Here is a 21,461-nt window from a genome sequence, read left to right on the forward strand (position 1 = left end):
CAGTCTATTTTCAAAATCTTGTCTGCATAATTAGTAACGACAATTGCTAGTAGCGCGCAAAATGCCTATTATGTCATCTTTGCAGCGCATCCAATATCTTTATATGTGTAAGCCTGTGTGTATGCATAAACACACATTATGATAAATTATATTTTGGTGTGGTGTCAATGCCATTATTCTGTCTCACTGTACGAAATACAGTGCGCCATACTTGGCTTTTATCTTACGACACCTGCTTCACGATCGTGTGGACTATAACGTATTCACTTTTCCTATCACGTCACAAATTATACATATTCTATATTGCATTACGTAATCGATGTACATGTTTTAAGGTAATTGACATTTTTGTGTAGCATGTAGTGACAAGGGATTAGTCGGAGGTTTTAAGATGGTGGTGTCATGGTAAAAGACAAGTCAAGTAAAAAGAAAGGGGGTGGCATCTCGATCGGGGCACCCACTGGTGCCCCGCAACCTGCTGCTACTGGTATGACAACAACTCTATTTTATACATAACATTCCAATTCCTTGTCATGCATGCAAGTTCTTAACCGTTATTTTATATTGAAAACAATTGGAATGATGCCAAAAGTAAAGTTTGGCAATATAGCAAGCTGCTAAACAAAGTTAACAAACGAAAGAGCCCCGAATAACCAGAGATTTTATTACAGCCGGGTCAGATGGGGCACTTGATGAGAGGGTGCAAAACATGAACCCTGACGAGTTAAAAGTCGAGTTGGAGCGCATGATGGACGACATGAATCTAGGGGAGGGCAAGAGGGTTCCTATCAGGAGGTTGGACGAGTTCATGCTGAAGCAGATGTTAGCTACTCACTTTCGGCGGATTGAAGAAGCTAAAAACGTCCCTGATAGCGATGTAAGTAAAATTATTTGATTATAATATCTTTTGATTTTATGGTTTATCAACTTTTGAAATGCAATATTGTTCATTTATCATTGGTTTTATTCAAATTTTTTCCCTTGTAAGAGTCTCATACTTTTTCCCTACAGCTTCCAGATGGTCCCAAAAGGGGCACACCAGAGTTTTTCATCCAAGAGCTTCGTAAAGAGGTGTGCTAACTTATCTTGTAATTGATATAATTGATTGACGTATGCTTCTTGTGGCTCGGAGATAATTGTTCGTTAATTAGAGCTTTTCTACACAAATTTCTATACATGTTGCAACAAAACTTATCATTTCATCAGGTGCTAGAAGGTGATTCAAGTTTGAAGACTTTAGAAGCATTGAGAGTGAGTCTGCAGAGCAACACCATACCTTGGCTCAAATCTTTCGGTGCTGAAGGAGGTCTGGGACTGCTCCTTAACTTACTCCAGAAGAGGTGAGGAGGGTTTTCGAGAATTAAGAATTTAGAACACTCCAACGTTAGTTCTTAGGTCACTAACCTAGGCCCTAGGTCCTAGGGTCGTGCTAATCACCAAGACAGATTCCAGGGTGTCGATGGAAAGTGATAAGTAAACCCAACTGAACAAACATAATAGGTTGCAACAAGAATTGTCTAGAATTAAATTTCTCTTCAACTCTCATTTGTAAATAAGGGAAAATAACAGAACTATAATATGTTCTATTTTTTTAGAATTTCCCACTAATTGAACAGCATTTTGACTCTGTTTTCACATAGTGGTGACACGGCTACTTTGTTATATTAACAATACTTCATCTTCAGTCAAGACAGAGAATTTGGTGACGTTACCCACGAATGTGTAAAATGCCTCAAAGTCTTCATGAACAACAAAGTAAGAAATTTGATGATTCCAAATTCTTGAAGGATCCACACCCAATACACATTACACAAACACCACTATTGTACGTATCTAGTACGTATCTTGATTCTTGAAATATATTGCACTGGTATGATCTTTATTACAAATCCGTTGTTCTCCTCAGTACGGATTGATGGCTACGTTTTTCATCTTCTTTAACTTGTTATTTTGAAAGCGAACCAAATGAAACGATTCTGACAGAAACGCTGCAAACTTTTCCTTATCCGTTAAACTTAATGACCTTTTAAGCAAAAAATGTTTGCACTGTACAGAAGTCATGTCAACTGGTGCTTCACAACCGAACTGATTCATAATTTTTGCAATCCAATCCTCAGCTTTAAACATTTTACTGTCAATCTCCGTGTCGTCCACAGCTGCCATGATGTAAGGCTAAGCTACAAGGTGAGAGGCACAAAATCTCGCCGTTTAACAAGGCGAGATAAGAAAGCAGATAAAGAGAGCGAATTAAACAAACGTATGCTATTAGTGTAGGGCTGAACTTTATTAAAAATCCGTTGTTCTCCTCAGTACGGGTTGATGGCTATGATGGATAATACCAGTGGTATGGTGCTCCTCACAAAGTGCCTCGACCCACGAAATACCACGATGATGACCGAGGTCGTCAAAATCCTCGCCGCTATGAGTATCGTCAATGAGAAAGCGTGAGTTCACTTTCATTTTTAAATACTCCGTCAAAAAAGCAATTGATTTTTCTTGCTTTTATGGTCAAACTGTTTCCTAAGGAAAGTATTTTATAAACACTGTTAACTGTTAAACCCCTCCAGGCATCAGACGGTTTTAGAAGCGTTGACCAGTTTCGGGGAACTGATCCAGCAGCCTAGGTTCCAGGTTCTAATGGACAAATTAAAAGGAAAAGACGAACCTCCCCAATTAACCAACGCAATTATTACGGTACGAGTTTTACAGAGTGTGTTCAATAGTTATAATATAGATTGACCGAACTTTCTTAATTTAAAGTGTCAATTACTTTTAAAACGTCTCGCTAATACTCCTGTTTCAGTTTGTCAATGCTCTGACGACATTCCCCAACGAGGTGGACTTCAGGATGCACTTGCGGAATGAGTTCATGAACTGTGGCTTGAGAGAAGTCCTACCAGGTAAACCAAACTGGACGCGTTATTATTTAAATTGGATTTCATCCGATGTATCAACAATCCAGTTTTCATTAATAAATCTGAGAAGTTTGATTCTTTCTTACCCTGGTACATTCTGTTTCTCACTTTTTCTCCTCTTTAGATCTGCAGAATTTAAACAGAAGTGTGTCTGATGATGAGTTAACGTTACAAATCAGTGTACTTGAAAATAACAGAGATGACGACTTCAACGAGCTCACTGTAATTATTTACTAACTATTAAAATGTCATTTTGTTTTTATTTAATGAATTAATCTACTCAACCAAAGTAGCTTTCTGAATTACAATTGTTACTAGCTTAAGGTTGTTAAGCTCGACTTAGATCTTCATAGATCCGAACAATATAACTAACTATGACTTTATCAAGCACAAGCTTTATAAAAAAATTCCTCAGCAAAAGTTGGGAGACATACAGGCGGAGTTTGAAGATCCCCTCGAAGTGTTCCACATCGTGATGAACCAATCGAAAAACACCGAAGTGGAACACACTTTATTATCGATACTTCAACATTTCCTTTTAATACGAGACGACCCCGAAGCGAAGTAAGACATTTTATTTACTGTGAATTTCTTCTAGTAAATCAGTCTGATTATAAAAAACAAATCTAAATTAATGTCAATGAATTTTTCGAGTTTGCGCTTTAGATTCATTACATATCGTTGTTTCAGACCTCAGTATTTCCGACTGATAGAAGATGTTGTCAGTCAAATAGTTTTACAGAAAGGTGGAGTCGATCCGGATTTTAAATGCAGGCATTTAGAGGAGGTTGATGTCGAACGACTTATAGGTAAAATATTATTTTCTAGAGCAAAAACAAGTTTCTTTAATGTACTTCAAGAGCATAATTTACTCACCAATTTTATAGTGGACTGAACTGATCAATACCTGCATTGTCCTGCTTTGAGTTATTCTGCACCATTCCTCTTCATTGTCCCCAACAACTTGATTTGCGATTTTTAAAAGAAAATCCTAAAAACCTTTACATTCTAGATCAACTAATCGACGAACAAAGGTTGAAAGACCTCGAAAAGAAAAATCTTGACCTAGAAGAGTCATTAGCTATCAGACAACGGGAATTAGAAGAATCAGAAGCAAAGCACTCCAAAGCATTCGTCGATTATCAAGCTAAGATCTCCAAATTCGAAGAGGAGAAGAAACGTCTCATGGAAGAGGTTAGTATTTTCACACTTTTAGTATTTTCACACTTTAATCGACGTTTTACGATCTTTCACAACACGGTTCTCAGCAAGATACGGCAATTCCAAATCACTAGAATCATGAGTTATGAACTTTTACCTTTCAGAAAGACAGAGCTGTTGCCGAGGCAGCAGCAGCCCCACGAGCCCCCGGTGCACCGGCAGCCCCAGGTATTTTTATTGGTCCTTCAGTTAACGTTAATTCAAAATGACGTTTTTTAGAGACTGGTAAATCACGGTAACCGCCCCCAATACCGGTAAGAATTTTTTCAAGGATGACATTATATATTACAATCATTAAATTTGATGAAACTTACTGTAATTTGTTTTGCAGGTGCCCCAAAGGCGCCTCCTGCCCCACCAGTTCCCGGAGCACCTCCAGCTCCGCCTGCACCCCGTAAGTTAAAACACTCAACCATTTATCAATCCCTTGCACTATTTTTTATGTATTCACTTATTTTAAGTAGCCTACGACATAATAATATGATAGAAATGTAACATTATTGTTCTCCTCAGGTGCTCCCCCCGCACCCGGCGCACCACCCGCACCTCCAGCTCCTCCAGTGCCAGGCGCACCTCCAGCACCCAGAGCACCTCCAGCACCTGGTGCACCACCAGCGCCACCAGCACCTGGAGCCCCTCCAGCACCTAGACCGCCCGGAGCGCCACCTGCTCCTCGAGCACCCGGCGCTCCTCCAGCACCCCGAGCACCTGGAGCTCCTCCCGCACCAGGCGCTCCGCGAGCCCCTGGTGCTCCTCGAGCCCCTGGTGCTCCTCCCGCTCCTGGTGCTCCTCGTGCACCTGCTGGCCGTGGTTTGTTGATTTCAATTAAAATTCTTCGGATTACTCAATTAGATATTTTTTGTACTTCTTAAACCTGCACTCCAATGTGTTTTAGACTACATTACAGCTGCATTCCACGGCCCCCATATCGTTGGATTGAGTAGAAAATAACTGTAATATTTTATGTCATATTAAGATTGACAGCAACTAGGCACATTCCATGATATACAATATACACAGTGTATACTGTTTACATTGTTTACATTGTTTGCATTCTTTCAGCGCCGGCAAGGCGAGGTCCTCAACTTCCGGACGGTGTTATAAAGAAGAAAACTTACACTGGCGTGAGTAACCATAGTTACCAGCACTATGCAGTTTACACTGCACTGAATATCAGGGGAGGGCCAGGGGGGCCGGGGGGCACAGATCAGATAGCTATTTTTTGTTGGTTATTATTAGATTTCTTTGCGGGATAACTAACAAATTATCAGGTCTCAACGAAGAAGCTTAATTGGCAATCGATCCCCGTCAAAAACATTCAGAAAACCACATTTTGGGCAAAAACCAAGGAAATGGAAATGGAGAGCCAAGATTTGCTCGACAGTTTGGCGCAAGAGTTCGCTGCTAAAACTGCTAAAGGTACTGAAGACGATCCGATATTAAACACAGTTCTGAAATATCGCCATGTTAAACGCAGCACATATTTTGATTGTTTTTAGTCATCCGAAATTTAAAGAAATAGTCAATTAGTGAATTATAGATGTGGATATTGGTTGGGAGGCGAACCATATTTCTTGAAACGTGACAGAATCTTGATTTTCATCGGTCAATACTGGAAGCTGATAAGTGTCAATCACTGTCCACTGTCAGTGTAAATATGGCTCGCCTCCCCGCCAGTATCCACATTTATAGACCCACTATAATCCCACTATAACCCACTTCTGAGATCGTCTAAACCAACACACCCCAGGACCCCAAGGTAACTGCAAATACTCCGGACAGTTGAGTTAATTCGTGCCTCTTAAAATCTTACTAGCAAACTTGCCTCATTTAACACACCTATATATACATTTGCTGCTTGTCAGTGAAATGTGATGTTGATATGAGTGTTGCAACAACCCGAGCGTGTTGAAATCTGTTGAAACAAATCATTGACCATGTTTTCTTGGTGGGGGTCTGCTGTTGTTTCTAACTTGCAACTCTTACCAGCTTCTCATTCAAATGAAATAAGGGATCGTTCACATATTACGTAAGCCAGATTTCCGTGTATTTATAACCCTCTCCACACATAGTTACTTAGTAACTAACATAGTTACTTAGTAACTGTTACTACATTTTAGAAATATCAGTCAATTTCCCCCTCCCCTAGGGTTACGTTATATGTGAACGAGGTCACGAGACACTTAATTATGTATGAAATGAAATGGCATGAAATGAAATGTAATGGCATGAAATGGACAATATCCTAGAAGCTAGACCACCAAGGGTAAACATTATGGTAGACAACTTTGAATAATGGTCATAGTTTAGTCAGGAGTTTGGTCTTGGTATAACCTTAACCCTTTTTCTAACCTAACCCCTAACCCTGTCAACCATAATGTCTACCCTTAGTTGACGGGCTTCTTGGATAATGAAATGAAATGAAATGAAATGAAATGAAATGAAATGAAATGAAATGAAATGAAATGAATCCAAATGAATCCAAATGAATCCAAATGAAATGAATCCAAATGAAATCAATTGAATTGTAAGGAAATGAAATTAATTGAAATGAAATTGATTGAAATGAATTATAAATGTACATGTATTAAAAATCAATATTCACGTTAAAACGCCGAATTCTACAAAGATGCACCTTTACTACTATATCATTGAATCAGCTTAAAAAGCTTCAAATCTGCTGTTTCAGTGTCCATATTATATATATTGCTCAGCCTTATAAAAGCTTTAGAAACATGTTGCGAATCACATTTTGGGTAAGGACGGAGCAAGCAGTCATCAGTATGGCCTGTGCTTCAAATGACTTCCCCTTAATCTTACTTTGACATGTGATTCGTGGCGAGAATCATTGAAATAATCTTCTTAATCATTGAACCCTATATTTCTGAGCTGAATTCAAAGCTCATTTGCTTAATTTGTCAGTCTTTGAGTTTCATTTCCTCCTGCTTCCAAGTCCTGCTTCCAAAATATCATTTAATTTTAATTGTAGGGATCCATTTAATTTTATTGTGCTTCCTCAATGTCAGAGCAGAGAAAATATCTTCATTTTCAGGTTGCATTCGACAACTTGAAAAGAAGAGCACGTTTACAGGTTATTAAAGTATTAATCCCTCTTCAGAAACTGGTCCAGCATTGAACGTTGCGAAGAAGAAGGTAAAGGAGTTGAAGGTGATTGATCCTAAGGCTTCACAAAACTTTGGTATTCTTTTGAATTCCTCCTTGAAGGGCCTTACCTTTGATGAACTCAGGATACTTATCTTAAAATGTGATGACAGCTCGCTCAGTAAGTTTAAATTACCAAATTTTCGCATCGTGAATTTGCTTTTATTGATTTAGTTAACTTTTAAAGATTTAATGCTTTCGGAGGCGGACGATGCGAATTTATTTAAAGTGTTTTTCTATAAACTTTTGTTACCCCGAGGTTAATACGATTAATCGTGTGTAAGTAAATAATAATTATAATCCAAATTTCACAGTCTTTGATTTAGAAAATAGTTTTTGATGACTTTCAATCGTAAGTCTTATGCCACTATTTCCACTATGTCGCTCGGCCAACCAAATAAAGCAGGAGGTCTAAGAGATGGCACCAATATGATCAGTGATCACATACATAGTAAAGGATTCTAATTAAAAACACTACCGAAGGATATAGCTGTGCGGGTCAGAGACCCACGTGTCCGGCAGGTTTCGATTGTGGTTAGACTACAATCCTATATTTTTCTGTTCAGCCAAAGTTATCCCTCCCTGTTTTTGTAGTATCTATTGTACCTACCTTTAGTACCTATTGATGAAACTCCCTGTTTTTGTAGTATCTATTGTACCTACCTTTAGTACCTATTGATGAAACTTTCAGGTTCCCGAGGTTTATGTGGGAGTGCAGTTTAGCCTAGTATATTTGTATCGTAGCCTATTTTCAGACCTTATTTCCATTACAAAACCTTGCATGTCAACTTCTTCGAGGGGCCTCCTTTCAAAAGGACAAATTAGATTTTAAAGGAGAGGTCCTTTACATAGGACAATCCTAAGAATTACCAACATGTCCTTTTCAAAGGGTGAACCCCAAAGCTTAACGCATGAAAAACAAGGACGCTTGCAAACAAATTCTGATTCCACTACTTGTCTTAAATCGAAAAGGAGCAGAAAGTGGAATGACATGAACAATTACACACACACACCCAGAATCTCTTACAGTTGGCAAGCTCTGTTTTGTGATGCTCGATCTCGTTAAGTGAGGCCTGTTGTCACATGTTGTCACATCTTGACCAGTCGGCCGATTACCGGGCCGAGGTCACCACCAAATATGATCAGAGAGATACCCGACTCACACAATTATATCCAACAACGGTAAAATTTGTATGTTCTTCATGATTGAAAATGACCGCTCCCCCAGATTCCCCAACCCATTATATTGAACAATATGTGGTCGGGTGTCTCCCCGTTCTACCACTCATAACACTGGTTTATCCCACAGGTCCTTCTGTGATGGAGTCCTTGCTACGATTCTTGCCTTCTGGAGAGGACATGGCGTCCCTCCGGCTTCTAAAGGATGAATATGAGGAGCTCTGTACCGCTGAGCAGTTTGCTTTCATGGTTTGTTTTTATTGATAAGATATACAACTACTGCGCCAATTCCTGATTACAGGACTGTTGGTACTGGTGGGAAAGCAATACACATGAGGGTAAAATATTCGAATGTGCGGGCTTTAGCACCAGTGAACTATTTTAACGACAGTTTTCGCCCCTCTGTCGATATTTATAGCATAATCCGCATCCCTATCAGCATAAAGTATTCATAGCATAGACCTGTAAGTGTGGTAAATTTTATCAAATATTCCGTGATAGGTACAAACATTTGGCATATTGTTATCGAGCATGAAGCCTTTATCCCGGGTAGTGTCTCTACTTATTGGCAAGACAGGTCATAAGAGCTATGGCGTGCCAATATTGTACGCCGAATACAGGAATATCAAAATATAAGAACTCTATGATAAAGTTCCACAAAGTTCGTGAGGAATTTCCATTTAGATTTTGATGCTGTCGACTATAATGACATTGCAGTTATCACCAGTAAACTGTCTATATAACTGTAGTAGTAAATTACACAGAGTCATAGCAAGGTACTATTACTTACTAACAAACAATAACATTACACTTATTCCAGTTGAGTAATATCCCACGAATTGAACCACGGTTACAAGCAATGGTGTTCAAGAAAAAGTTCTTTGAGGAAGCCAAAGAAATCAAGCCAGTAAGTTGAAATAGGTCAATAATCATGTTTGATACTTATCATATGCATCACTTCTTGATTCAAATCTTTTGTTGTGATATTCTCATCTGCATAATGGATTGCTGTATATTGTTGTTCCATTACGTGGTTAATGAATTGTAATTTATTTTTGAGGTTTGAACCGTTCCTCCCGCTCTGCTTGCTAGCAAGGAATTAGTCGACCACCTTGCAAAGATTCCGTGGTTACATAGTCAGTAGTCAACCATTTAATCGTTAAATTCACATTACTGCTATCTTCAGGATTTAACGTATGTGATAGCTGCATGCGAGGAACTGAAAACCTCCGAGAAATTCGGAAAATGTCTCGAGGTATGTACAGAACTTTAGCATTCCGTAAAATCCCATATTTAAGTTTCACATTATCGGTTTAGTTACTAACCACTGAAATTAATTTAGGTTGCATGTTCCTCGAAATAGCCCCATTCCACATTTAGTGATAAATGCGGTGTCAAAGCACGGATATGAGGGCCGGCATAACCTACTGCCACATTACTTGGACGGAGAAGTTGAACTTTGTGCAAGAAAAAATAAACAGTTTGAATTATTTGCAGCATGTGGTTTCAGAGAATTTCCAACATTTATACATCATGCTCCTTGATCTAAAATCAAATCCGTTAGAGTTTCCCGAAGATCACATCCAAGATCAATGGACATTGTTAGTGGGCACAGTTTGCGTCCTTTTTAGAGGATATTTCGATGAAATAACTGATTACCCCAGTCCCCTGTTCAGTATCATGCTAAACCTACCAAACATACTACCATATTCCAAAGAGACCGTAGATGACTTTCAGAGAGTGATAAATGCACTGTGCGATCATTTTGAGTGGCAGATAGATCAGCTAATGCACAACGATGGTAAAGGCGATAAGTTTTCTAGCAGACTCATTTCAACTTGCGAGTTTTTAACCGCATGGTGTGTAGGGTACAAAGATATCCTGACCGACAGGAACTGTCTCAAAAGATGTATCCAAGTTCTGGAGCATATGAACGCTTCACTCATGCCGGATCAAACCAAAAACTTCTTAAATATAGTCTGGGCAAAGGGTCAGTATCTTTTAAAACAGCTCGTTCAGGGTTCTCTGAACAGTGCTAAGCGAACAGAGCTGAGCGAGCGAGATCTCATCAAACAATGGAAAAGTAAACATCCTAATCTAGAACCTAACATGAGATACCTGGCTGTTGAGGGACAGAATATTCTCTGTTTTATGAATACTCCCGGGGATAATGTTAATCCTACCGTGTATCTTATAGATCGTGGTCCTCACACCAGATTGTCAGCACACTGGTTGAGATATGAGAGTGACCCTCTTACTGAGCCTCCGCCACCAAAAAAGGAGAAACCTTCACGTCCTGTAGGTGTCCCAGCCGAGGAGGGTGAGCTTGACGAGGCATTGGAAGAGGCAATGGTAGAAAACGACCATGTTAAATTTTTACAGAAATCACTTCATTCCGGCAACAGTCTTGCGGAGGAATTGTTGTCGGAACAGAAGTTGTCAGATTTCATCACAAATCAGGAGCTGAGAAATGAGGATCTACCTGAAGTCCCTTCACCGGAAGATCTTAAAATGCCCAATTGTGCACTAAATCTTGACAGTCCAAGAATGTTTCTAAGCCACGCTGGTCTCTTATCTCCGAAAATGTTTGAATCAAACGAATGCGGTAAGCAGGCCACAGTTTTGCTGAAAAACAGTCCAAAGTTGCAAACAAGTTTAGAAACATTAGATAAAATATCTTACAAGAACATGCAGACGGTAATTGTTCTCTACGCAAGAACAAGACAGAAAACTTTGACTGACATTCTAAGTAACACAAATGTAATTTCACGGAACAGAAGATTTGGTGACTTCGCCTCGTCGCTCGGTAGTGAGATCGTGGACATTCTCAGATTTAAGGGCTGGACAGGTCTGAAAACTTGCAATAATGCCAACTTCTTCCCTGTCACATTCCCTTACTATTCAAACAGTCTGAATGAGGCGATATTCATTATCCCAAGTTTACTTCCGACTACAAAACTTCTGGAAAATTCCGCAAACCTAAGTGATTCTCCAAGGATCATGCCCCAAGAACGTTTGATAGAAAACATGCGTTGGGATTACTCTAAAGTCGACAACAGTTCTTGTGAAGTCGTTGTTGTTTGGTTAGAATCTGGTGAAAACATGGAAGAATTTCCACTTCAAAGTTTCCGTTTGCATTTCAAACTTGATTCGGACTCAAGAGTCGCAGTTATCTTTGTGCAGCCGCTAGCAAATGGATTAACAAGAATCAAAACCACGCTGGGTGCTAAAAATTGCTCAGACAGTAATGAACTGGTTGTCCGCGGTAATGTGTCGTCCGTGGTTGTACGGGAGCAATGTTTACTCTATTCTTCAACCGCGTCTCGTCTAGCTAGTTGTGATACGAATTCCCTGATGAATCCTAGAAAAACTCTGATTGAAGAGATCATCGCGGAACATCAATGTTTAGATCATGAAAATGGGTATTTTAACTGCTTTTTTGGGCACTAAGACAAATGATTTGTTTTTATTTTCAATAATTTTCTGGGATCTGTTTTATGAATTCCTTTTAAAAAGCGGACTTCATCAGAGCTTATGCGAAAAATGTTTTAAAATCTTAGTAATTTTTACTTTTTAATTGGTTTTATTTTTTGTTTACTTTATAATGCATGCGTCGAACGCATTATGAGACAACATAAGCTATGCATGGTTACTGTTAGATTGTAATATCATATTTGTAAATGAATTTTTTAAATGGGAACTTTACATTTTATTAAATCTTTTTAGTTTTTAATTTCTAACCGATAAATTATCTTGATTGTTACAGTTAGCAAATATTTTAAGTTACCTTAGCAGTTGGCTTTATTGAACAGTCAACTGTTCAGAATTTTTGTTTTATCTTGAATCATAATTGATTTGATCTTACTTTAATAAATTATTTACTTTTATAGAGTAACATTATTATAACTCACCAAATATAAAATTATGGTCAAATTTCTATCGACCAGGCCATTTGTCTTTGCATGATTTTTATTTGATTAACTTTTCATTATAACCGTTTTAATTCAATGACTACTTCAAAATTTCCAAATCATAAATCTCACTTGAAATCAAAGTCAGTCCATTCATCCAAGCTGCACATTTAATTTGGAGAGCGGATAAATTCAGTACAAAGAGTTGTTTATTTAGGTTTAAACAAGACGTGTAAATGAATCATACATTTCGTGTATTGAGATTTATAAAGTTATATTTACCACTTCATTACCACTTAATTGCAACTTAATTACCACTTTAATACCACTTTTTGCCACTTTAATACTGAAAGCTCTAATAATTATGTTTCAGTTGATTCTCCTTATCGGTAACTACATGAACAGTGGATCAAGGAACGCCGAGTCGTATGGTTTTAAGCTCAACTTCCTAACCAAGGTAAGACGAGAATATTAACTTCCCCTTGGAGTGAATTTATCAGTATCGAGATCCGGGCCATTCCACTTTTCATCTTCGTGGAAAAATCGCGGATCTCTCATACTCCACTCACGTTCATAACTTCATACTCCACTCCGAGTATAAATATCTATTTATACGAGAGACCCAGTTAAGATACCGTTAACTTAAGCTTTTTCCTTTTGGACTTTTTCCGGAGACCTACAAAACCATGACATTTTAATTCCAAATTTAGATTATTTCACTATGTATAATATATATGTGATTTAGATTTGTGGTAAATTTGGCGTTTTTCAATATTTTCTTGTATTTAATAATTGGTAACGATATAACTCCCCCAGTTGCAAAACACGAAAGCCCACGACAACAGATCGAACATGTTACATTTCCTGGCTAATCTTCTGGAGACTCGATATCCACAATGGGTGAACTTCAGAGTAAGAGATATTGCGTTAATTGATCATGATTTTTCAAATTTTTGGTAAAATTTACGATTATGAAACCCTGAAACGAATTCGCGCAGGAATTCACTTGAACATACAAAAGAAACTCGAAAATTGGAACTAATATTGATTGATGAACAAATTAAAGATTACAAACCCAATTAAAAATAACAAACCCTTTTAAATGGTTTTCTGTAAAAAAGTCAAAAATTTATTTTAAATTCTGAAATAAATTATGTCTAAATTATGTCTTCAATAAAACTCTGCCTCCAAACGGTCTCGTATATAAACGTTTGTAAAAATATGGATACGGAGGCCATATGGAGACTGTCCAATAACCCTAAACACAGAGGAAGTTGTCGGACCATGTATGGGGATCAGCAGTCTCCAGCCACTGTAAACACCTCCTCCCTCTAATACCACCTGCTGAGCTCCAGTGGAAGCGAAGTTTAGAGCTGTGCGGGACACACAGGTAGTTATCCATCCAGGTGTGGGGGTCTGCAGATTCGTGGATTTGGGTGCACCTCATCCCGGGGATAGGACCCCAACTCCGCCATCTCAGACCGGGATCCTTGACGGTCTGTCTCCAGCAGAAGAAGTTGTCGTTCCAGGTGTGCGGGTCAGCAGATTCGTGGATCTGGATGCAGTTGTAGCCGTTTGGGACTCTAGCTGAGTTGAACCAGAAGTCTTCAGGGAAGCGAGCTTCACTTTGCGAGATCTGTGAGTCGGCGCAGAGGAAGTTATCAGCCCAAGTATGAGGATCAGCAGTCTCCAGCCACTGGATACAGCTCTTACCAGGTAAAGCACCAGCAGATGACCAGGTAAACTTGTAGGGGGAGTTGTAAGGTTCACACAGGTAGTTATCCATCCAGGTGTGAGGATCTGCAGCCTCGTGGATATGGGTGCACCTCATCCCGGAGATGGGACCCCAACTCCGCCATCGCAGTCCTGGGCTATCCTTTCCACTCTTCCAGCACAGATAGTTGTCGTTCCAGGTGTGCGGATCTGCTGTTTCCAGGATTATGATGCATTCGTATCCGACCAAACCTCCCGCAGAACTCCACCTAAAGTCAGTGGGCCAAATTGGCTTATTTCCAGCAGATACTGTAGTAAGCAGTAGAAGTAGGGGTAGGAGCTTCATCTTCAATTCCTGAAATAGGTTTAGTGGTAAATTATCGGGACAACTTGTGAACGCTGATAGCTATCAGATTTTATGAGCTGAAAGTTTTCAGAGTACAAATTTAAAATAGTGCATGTTAAAGATATAGTACTTTGTTTGTCTTACCGTATAAAGAGCTTGAAACCGTAGATCTTCAGGAGTAGCAGCGAACTAGAAAATGTCTCGTTCAATTGTGAAACGGTTCCACTGGCTGAAGGGCCTTAAAACTGATCGACAGTAATGTAATTATAAGTTATAACACGAGTACTAATCTTAATCAGTAAAACCAATTTATCGGAAATTTAGAGTTTGGCTACAGTAGGTGAATTTGCTAATATAATTGTACCTTATCGATGGTTTTCAATTAGAAAAGGGGAGCCTTATAATTCAATCGAACAAGAAAAGGTTCTCGCTCGCTTCTCGGAGTCTAAAACGGATATGGACGTTTGCCAAATGAAAGATCCGTCTTACTTCGGAGATTATCTGGTTTTCTTAGTAATAAAGGTTAATTTCTCATTACCTCATACAGTTATTGATTCAAAAGTCCCTACCTTCTAGTTTTGGAAAAAGAAATTTTAGAACATTTTAGAAAACAAGACGGACACGTAAGTTTTAGTCATCGCTATTCGTAAGGGTTGTGGGTTTGAAGCCATTCTCCATCGTAAATTTCCTGGGAAGAGTTTAATGGAATATTTTAAGCCTGGACAGTGGACAGCTCGTGCAAAGAAACATTGTCCGGTCTGGTTATGGATATTGTTTTATACCAAATTGAAAGTTTACCTATGGTTCTTCTCAGGACGATTTGAGAAATCTGGAGAAAGCAAGGCGTGTGAGCGACGATCAACTGTCCAAGCAGCTCCGAGGAATGAAGAAGTCCCTGAACAATTTAAAGAAGGAACTTGAATTCCATAAAAACCCTGAAAGGTTTGTAGTGATGGGCATAAACACCTACTAATATAATTTGAAAATTATTTAAGTTCCTGAAGGACAACACTATTTCCCCGATAAGAATACTATGTACTCACAGTTAACCAAATCAGAAATCATTTGAATGGCTCTGACGAAACGGATAATGAGTATGGCGTTCATTTTGAATTCTGAAAGCCAAATTTAAAACTTTTTGTGTATCGATTTTGTTTTCTTCTTCTGAATTTTAATTCTATTCTTATTAGTATAGCATTTAATTCCTTTTTTGATATTGAGAATCAAACATTATGTATAGAATCTTGAACCATTACACTTTACGTAGCGGATTTATGAGATTACCTAAATCCAAAACCGTCAACTTTACCGCTTAACCTCCAAACTTTCACAGCATCGACGATCGATTTGGTACGGAAATGAACGCCTTCCTGGAGTACGCCAACGATGAGTACGAGAAACTTGAAGCCACGTACACCAACATGGGCAAGTGTACGGCCGAAATCATCGGATTCTACGGTGAGGACCCTAAAAAGACAAACGCAGAGGAGTTCTTCAGCGACATCGTGACTTTCTGCAACGACTTCGAGGTAAATTACAGTTCATGTTTTTACAATTCTCATGTCTTCTGCTGAGAAGGAGAAAGTATGTTTGTTATTATTGAGATGACAGTTTAAATTAAGGTCGCTCGATAGTTCATTCTCTTTTAAACACATTCAAATATCGCAACCCTTTCCAGACGGCTCGAGTAGAAACCGCCAAAATGAAGGAGGCTAAGAAACGAGAAGAGAAACAAAAGGAGCTAAAGGAGAAAGAGAAAAGGAGGAAGGAACAGAAAGAAAAAGAAAGGTTAGTACTGCGTTTTGTCCCACCAACGACAAAGATTAAGCCATCAACCAGCCATAAATCGAGTTGAACTTTGAGAACTCATTAAAAATAAACTGTATGAATACTGAACATATGTATCGCACAATTGAAATACTGATACACTGATATTTACCATTTAGTTTGAGATATAACACCCTACTTTATTACCCCAGGAAAGATTTCATTATCGACCAGCAAGGCGAAGGGGAAGGCGTGTTGGATGATCTCATGGACGCCCTTAAAACTGGGCAAGCCTACAACCGCGACAACAGACGCCAAAAACCGCGCCAAAATCGTAAGTTGTCGTGCTCAGTTACACTCCAATCAATTGAAAATCTTTTAAATTCCACTCTCGAGTCAGCCTCAGAGCACATTCCAAATATTAAACCATAATTTATCCCGGAATTTTATTTACCTCTGACCGAATTGTAGGCGGCAAGTCTGCGCCAGAAAAGCGACCTAAAAGGCCCGAACAGAATCGCGACAGATCGTCAGCAGATCCCTTAGGTTGTATATAAAATACAGTGGACTGTATTTCTTCGTGTGTGTGTGTGTGTGTGTGTGTACAAATAGAATGCAATTAAATCACCATGACTGATCCTGTACATGTGATTATATTTTCTGATTTTGCACTTGTGAATTGGTAAACAATTGTGCCAATTTGAACCGTCTCGTGGTAATCAATCAGCAAGTCTAGTTGTTAAGTGAGTGTAATAACTGTGATTCGCCCGGTTTGCAGTTTATCTCCACGGATCCGAACCATAATTTGAAGGGAAATTTTTATGGTTTTATCGGAAACGTTATTATGTGAATATTGTCTAGCTTATTCATGGTTCAATCATCAAAAGGTGAGACTTACCATAATTTCATTAATAATTATTTCATCGATTCGATTTGGTTCTTTGGGTTATAATTATGGGTGTATCTACAAACTTATCAGACAAACTAATGCTACTAATTACTATTTCTTACCAATATCAATCAATTATGGTGTAACTTTTAATCACGCCTTGTTACGGTGCATTTACTTGTGCTTTTCTCTTTACTTACTCACTAAGCTGATGAACAGATTTCCTATGATCACTTTCCAGAAATTTTACGGAAATGTGACGCGATTTTTTTTCTCGGAATTGTCCTAGAAAAGTGGCATTGATTCTGATGTGACCCTCTATATTTGTCAATTTTGGTTCAGAGAAATTTTTAATTACATTTTTAAATCATGTTCTACTCTTTTGGAACGAAAAGCAAACAAGTGTATTGAAATTTCTAAAAGTGCATGAAAGTGATTATGAAATAATAATAACACAAAAATTCAAGTAGAACACTACACCATAACAACATGCAGCTCAATTTGGGGATCAATTGGAATTCGTCCTACCAAAACACGACTTACCTTTTAGTCGACGTCACAATTGGTAATAATCAATAATCGCATGAAATGTTTCAAATAGTAAAAGAAATCGCGGTTCTAATAAAATAAAAACTGCGCATCTTCCAAATAGTTCTTATAATCAAAATTAGCAAAAAAAAACTGCAATTAATCAAATTATTACGTCTTTAAATTATCACTGCTCTTCAGCAATGGTTTTAACATTCAACAAACTACTTACTAAAATGTTGATTAAGAAGATGAAAAGTCAATAGCAGTAGAAAAACATAAAGCTGTCCTAACAGTTCTAAGTCAAAACTCATCTCACACTAATATTAATTGTCCATAATCGCCCTTCCAATCTTCACAGAGTTGACCCACTTATAGTCTCTCCTCTATCACTTGACTCACTGTAATGTAGGTCGCCTCCTCTCCATCCTGTCCTGTACCTTCAACACCATTATTCCTATTTTGAGCTGCATTCCTAAACGTCACCACATCATCTCCTCTCTCATTCCTCACAAAAGTTACGTCAGTCTTCAGTACTCAACAGCTAAATTTGGTCTTCACTAGAAAAGTTCAAACATTAAAATAACTACACAGCGATGTGAAATTGCATAATCAGAAAACGATTGTCTTCATTCCAAACTTAAGTCGCATAAACATTCTCTCATAAACGTTCAGCCAAACTCACTTAAAGTTTATCCTCTACCAGTTGATTGATTGTAATGTAGGTCGCCTCCTCTCCACCCTGTTCCGGTTCTCCAACACCATCATCTCCACCCTGACATGGGTTCCTGTAGCTCACCACATCATCTCCTCTTCTGTTCCTTACAAAGGACACGTCAGCGTATGTTGGTTCTTCCTCATTTTTAGGATTGCGTGTGTTGTTTACAAAATCTATGTCAGCATACGTTCCCTCTTCCTCAATTTTAACACTGTGTTGTTCCTTAGATTTTCCTCCGTGTCTGTTCTTAACGAACGTTACATCAGCATATGTGTCTCCTTCCTCATTGCTGAGATTGTGGGGTTCTTTAGATATTTGTCCAGGTCTGTCCAGGCGCGCATAAAGGCCTTCATTGTCATCAGTCGAGGGTCCAGGCTCATTTGATTGGATTTGGTTTTGGTCAGGATGAATCTGGGGCTGCCTATTTTGCCTCCTGTTCTGACCTTCTCTATCAATCCGGTTATAAACCCCTTCTGTGTCTTCTAAGGCGTGGACAGGCTGTGCGTTTACTGTTGTGGGGAAAGCAGGTTGCTTGTTGACATTGGCATAGACTGGTTCTTGGTCTTGGTCCCTGTTACTGTGGTCGACTTCTCCTCCTTCAGATATAATATCTTCTTTTTTCTTTCCGTCTCTTCGTAATTTGATAATAACGGCAGTTACCAGTAGAAGCAGCAACAGCCCGCCTCCACCTGCCCCAGCTATCAAAGGAGTACTGTTTCTCCCAATACTTTCACTTCCTTGTTCTGGTTTCCTGCATTGGTTTGCAATACTTGTTGTGTTGTCAGTACAGTCCTTGCTCCCATCTTTTAAGCACTTGTAATGCTCAATATCTGGCTTGCAATATATTCCACAATAATCTCCGAAATAATCTTTTCTTCTGCATTCGTCGCAATTCTGTCCTATCTTACTGTTTTCACACTCATCATCCATTCTTCCCCAATTTGCAGACCTTCTCTCCATTGTCCGGATCACAAGTGTAGTTTCCCTGTACTTCTTGACAGTAGATATTGCATTCCTGAGCAGGGTAATAGTCCGCCTCACATTTCTTCTCTCCAGTATTCTGGTCACAGGTGTAGTTTCCCTGTGATTCATTACAGTGCACAGAGCAATCTTCTCCAAAATGGTTTTCGATGCACTTATCACAATTTCTTCCTTCTTTGTTGATATTCTGGCACTCATCACAGTCTTGTCCCTTCTTGCCCTCCACACAGATCCTCTCTCCTGTTGTCTGGTTACACGTATAGTTACCTGTAACCGGTTTACAGTGTGTGTTACATATCTGTTGAGGGTAGTAATGTTCTTTACAGTCTTTATCTCCTGATCCATCACATGTATAGCTAGTTCTATTATTAGTAGTTTCCTGGCAGAATTTTGAGCAAGTCTCTCCAAAATAGTTGTCGATGCACTTTTCACAGTTAAATCCTACTTTGTTTCTGTTTTGACACTCATCACAGCCTTCTCCTTCCTTTCCCTCCAGACAGATCTTCTCTCCTGTAGTATTATTACATGTGTAGTTACCTGTCACTGGTACACAGCGTGTGTCACATATTTGTGGTGGATAGAAGTGTTCCTTACAGTCTTTCTCTCCTGATTCATCACAAGTGTAGCTAGACGTCTCATGGCAGGTCTTGGAACAATCTTCTCCATAGTGGTTTGCGACACAGTCCTCGCAGTCAGATCCAGTCCTGTATTGCAGACACTGTTTATCCCCTTCATAGGTACAAATGTATCTTTCAGGGTTTGGGATGCAGAGGATGTTACATGATTCTGCCGGGTAGTAATTCTGAACACATCTCTCACAATTGTTTCCCTCGAAATGGTCTACACAGTCATCGCATTCAATTCCCGCTCTATTTCCTGCACAAACCTTGCTTCCTGTCGTAGGATGACACGTGTAGTGACCTGACACAGGTTTACAGTATTTACCACACTCTGTTCCGTAGTAGTTAGCTACGCAGGAGTTACAGCCTAATCCAGTGAAGTGGCTATCGCAGCTCAATAACTTATATTTTATCTTAAGAGTTGCTTGTTTTTCGTCACCCTCAGCGTTATTGTCACTTACAAAGGATTTCCACCACCAGGGTCCACCTGATCTAATGCCTGAAAATGGTACCACCAGACCCGACATTGTTCTTTCATAATCATCATTACCCGTGTCTTCATCCCATACTTCAAATGATATTTTTATACTCCTACCAGCGTTGATCTTTACTGGAATAGCATCCTTGAGCTGCTCCAGGTTAGAGAAATAGACAGTATCAGTGTTACCGGTGTCATCTGTTTCTATTACGTTGAGAAATTCGTTACCTTCTTCTTCCTGGATCACAAAGTTCTTAAAGTAAAAGTCACACACGTCTCCGCAGTTTGTAGAGTCTTTATACTTGTAAAGTTTTATCTCCCCTTTTCCACTGCAGTCTATATTCTCCTGGTTGGGTAACAAATAATAGTATAGTGTTCTCTGTATATTACCGTTAACAGAAGTAGTTGTAAAACAAGAAACACAAGTTTAAATTTCATCCCAATCTCTAGAAGATTGAAGGTTTTATATACAGTGATCAAACCAGTAAATGTAACGTAACGAAGACGGAGTGAGGAATCTGTACCCTACTTTACCGTGTATAAGTTCTGGTTACCGGTAGACCAGCAAATGGTGCCTAATTTGCGATTTTGAAGAAAATCTCATACCAATTTCGCATGCTATCTACTAAGTATCTTGAAATGAAATGATCTCGAGACTTAATTTAAACAGGTAAGTTCAAGCTTATCACAAGCTCGCTTACTGCGAAAAGTGCTTACCAATAGAAGTAGCAGGATACAAACCAGAAATATCAGCTTCATATCTTCATTTAACCATTGAAACTTCTATGAGCGTTCAAAATATACATACAAATAAACAACTGACTATTCGTGGTTCAAAATTTGAAGTCATACGATACAATGTGTAATACTATTTAGTTGGTGGAAGATGGTAGTTTTTAACCTTGAGTAGCTGAGCTAACACGGGCCGATTATACTGGATTTAGATTTTAGTGCTGTATCACTGGGTAGGTAATACTTACTTGTACTTGATTAGGTCTCCTCAATCATTCGAGTGACCTGCACCAATGAACTC

General features: G+C 38.9%; 4 protein-coding genes across 5 annotated transcripts in view; 1 reads left to right on the forward strand and 3 right to left on the reverse strand.

Annotated features, from left to right (window-relative positions):
* Positions 1 to 21,461, reverse strand: part of LOC134818897 (uncharacterized) — an 89,125-nt gene that overhangs the window by 59,619 nt on the left and 8,045 nt on the right. The gene's annotated exons all lie outside the window — the stretch shown is intronic.
* LOC134818896 (protein diaphanous homolog 1-like) overlaps positions 1 to 21,461 on the forward strand; it is a 78,920-nt gene that overhangs the window by 28,006 nt on the left and 29,453 nt on the right. The window contains exons 2-29 of one of the 2 annotated variants that reach the window (XM_063828606.1): positions 355 to 487; positions 672 to 877; positions 1,012 to 1,071; positions 1,207 to 1,340; positions 1,686 to 1,755; positions 2,311 to 2,444; positions 2,568 to 2,694; positions 2,804 to 2,900; positions 3,040 to 3,137; positions 3,331 to 3,479; positions 3,606 to 3,724; positions 3,928 to 4,109; positions 4,241 to 4,304; positions 4,468 to 4,530; positions 4,650 to 4,946; positions 5,199 to 5,260; positions 5,408 to 5,555; positions 7,255 to 7,419; positions 8,608 to 8,726; positions 9,298 to 9,384; positions 9,664 to 9,732; positions 12,762 to 12,845; positions 13,205 to 13,300; positions 15,262 to 15,389; positions 15,781 to 15,976; positions 16,126 to 16,235; positions 16,427 to 16,548; positions 16,686 to 16,760. In XM_063828606.1, the coding sequence (XP_063684676.1) occupies positions 403 to 487; positions 672 to 877; positions 1,012 to 1,071; positions 1,207 to 1,340; positions 1,686 to 1,755; positions 2,311 to 2,444; positions 2,568 to 2,694; positions 2,804 to 2,900; positions 3,040 to 3,137; positions 3,331 to 3,479; positions 3,606 to 3,724; positions 3,928 to 4,109; positions 4,241 to 4,304; positions 4,468 to 4,530; positions 4,650 to 4,946; positions 5,199 to 5,260; positions 5,408 to 5,555; positions 7,255 to 7,419; positions 8,608 to 8,726; positions 9,298 to 9,384; positions 9,664 to 9,732; positions 12,762 to 12,845; positions 13,205 to 13,300; positions 15,262 to 15,389; positions 15,781 to 15,976; positions 16,126 to 16,235; positions 16,427 to 16,548; positions 16,686 to 16,760 (3,346 nt within the window). In that variant the 5' untranslated portion in view covers positions 355 to 402. The remainder of the gene's footprint in view (positions 1 to 354; positions 488 to 671; positions 878 to 1,011; positions 1,072 to 1,206; positions 1,341 to 1,685; positions 1,756 to 2,310; positions 2,445 to 2,567; positions 2,695 to 2,803; positions 2,901 to 3,039; positions 3,138 to 3,330; positions 3,480 to 3,605; positions 3,725 to 3,927; positions 4,110 to 4,240; positions 4,305 to 4,467; positions 4,531 to 4,649; positions 4,947 to 5,198; positions 5,261 to 5,407; positions 5,556 to 7,254; positions 7,420 to 8,607; positions 8,727 to 9,297; positions 9,385 to 9,663; positions 9,733 to 12,761; positions 12,846 to 13,204; positions 13,301 to 15,261; positions 15,390 to 15,780; positions 15,977 to 16,125; positions 16,236 to 16,426; positions 16,549 to 16,685; positions 16,761 to 21,461) is intronic. The other variant, XM_063828607.1, reaches the window with a different exon arrangement.
* LOC134818901 (uncharacterized) lies at positions 13,421 to 14,664 on the reverse strand. The gene is made up of 2 exons (XM_063828612.1): positions 14,592 to 14,664; positions 13,421 to 14,456 (listed from the first exon to the last, which is right to left on the reverse strand). The coding sequence occupies exon 2, from the start codon at positions 14,445 to 14,447 to the stop codon at positions 13,647 to 13,649; it is 801 nt and encodes a 266-aa protein (XP_063684682.1). The 5' UTR covers positions 14,448 to 14,456; positions 14,592 to 14,664; the 3' UTR covers positions 13,421 to 13,646.
* Positions 19,259 to 21,261, reverse strand: LOC134818898 (cell death abnormality protein 1-like). Its single transcript, XM_063828610.1, has 2 exons — positions 21,146 to 21,261; positions 19,259 to 20,774 (listed from the first exon to the last, which is right to left on the reverse strand). Exons 1-2 carry the CDS (start codon positions 21,185 to 21,187, stop codon positions 19,272 to 19,274), a joined length of 1,545 nt encoding a protein of 514 aa, XP_063684680.1. The 5' UTR covers positions 21,188 to 21,261; the 3' UTR covers positions 19,259 to 19,271.

The sequence above is a fragment of the Bolinopsis microptera genome, chromosome 7 (assembly GCF_026151205.1).
Source record: "Bolinopsis microptera isolate Bmic1 chromosome 7, MBARI_Bmic_1.0, whole genome shotgun sequence".
In the NCBI taxonomy this organism is placed as follows: Eukaryota; Metazoa; Ctenophora; class Tentaculata; order Lobata; family Bolinopsidae; genus Bolinopsis; species Bolinopsis microptera.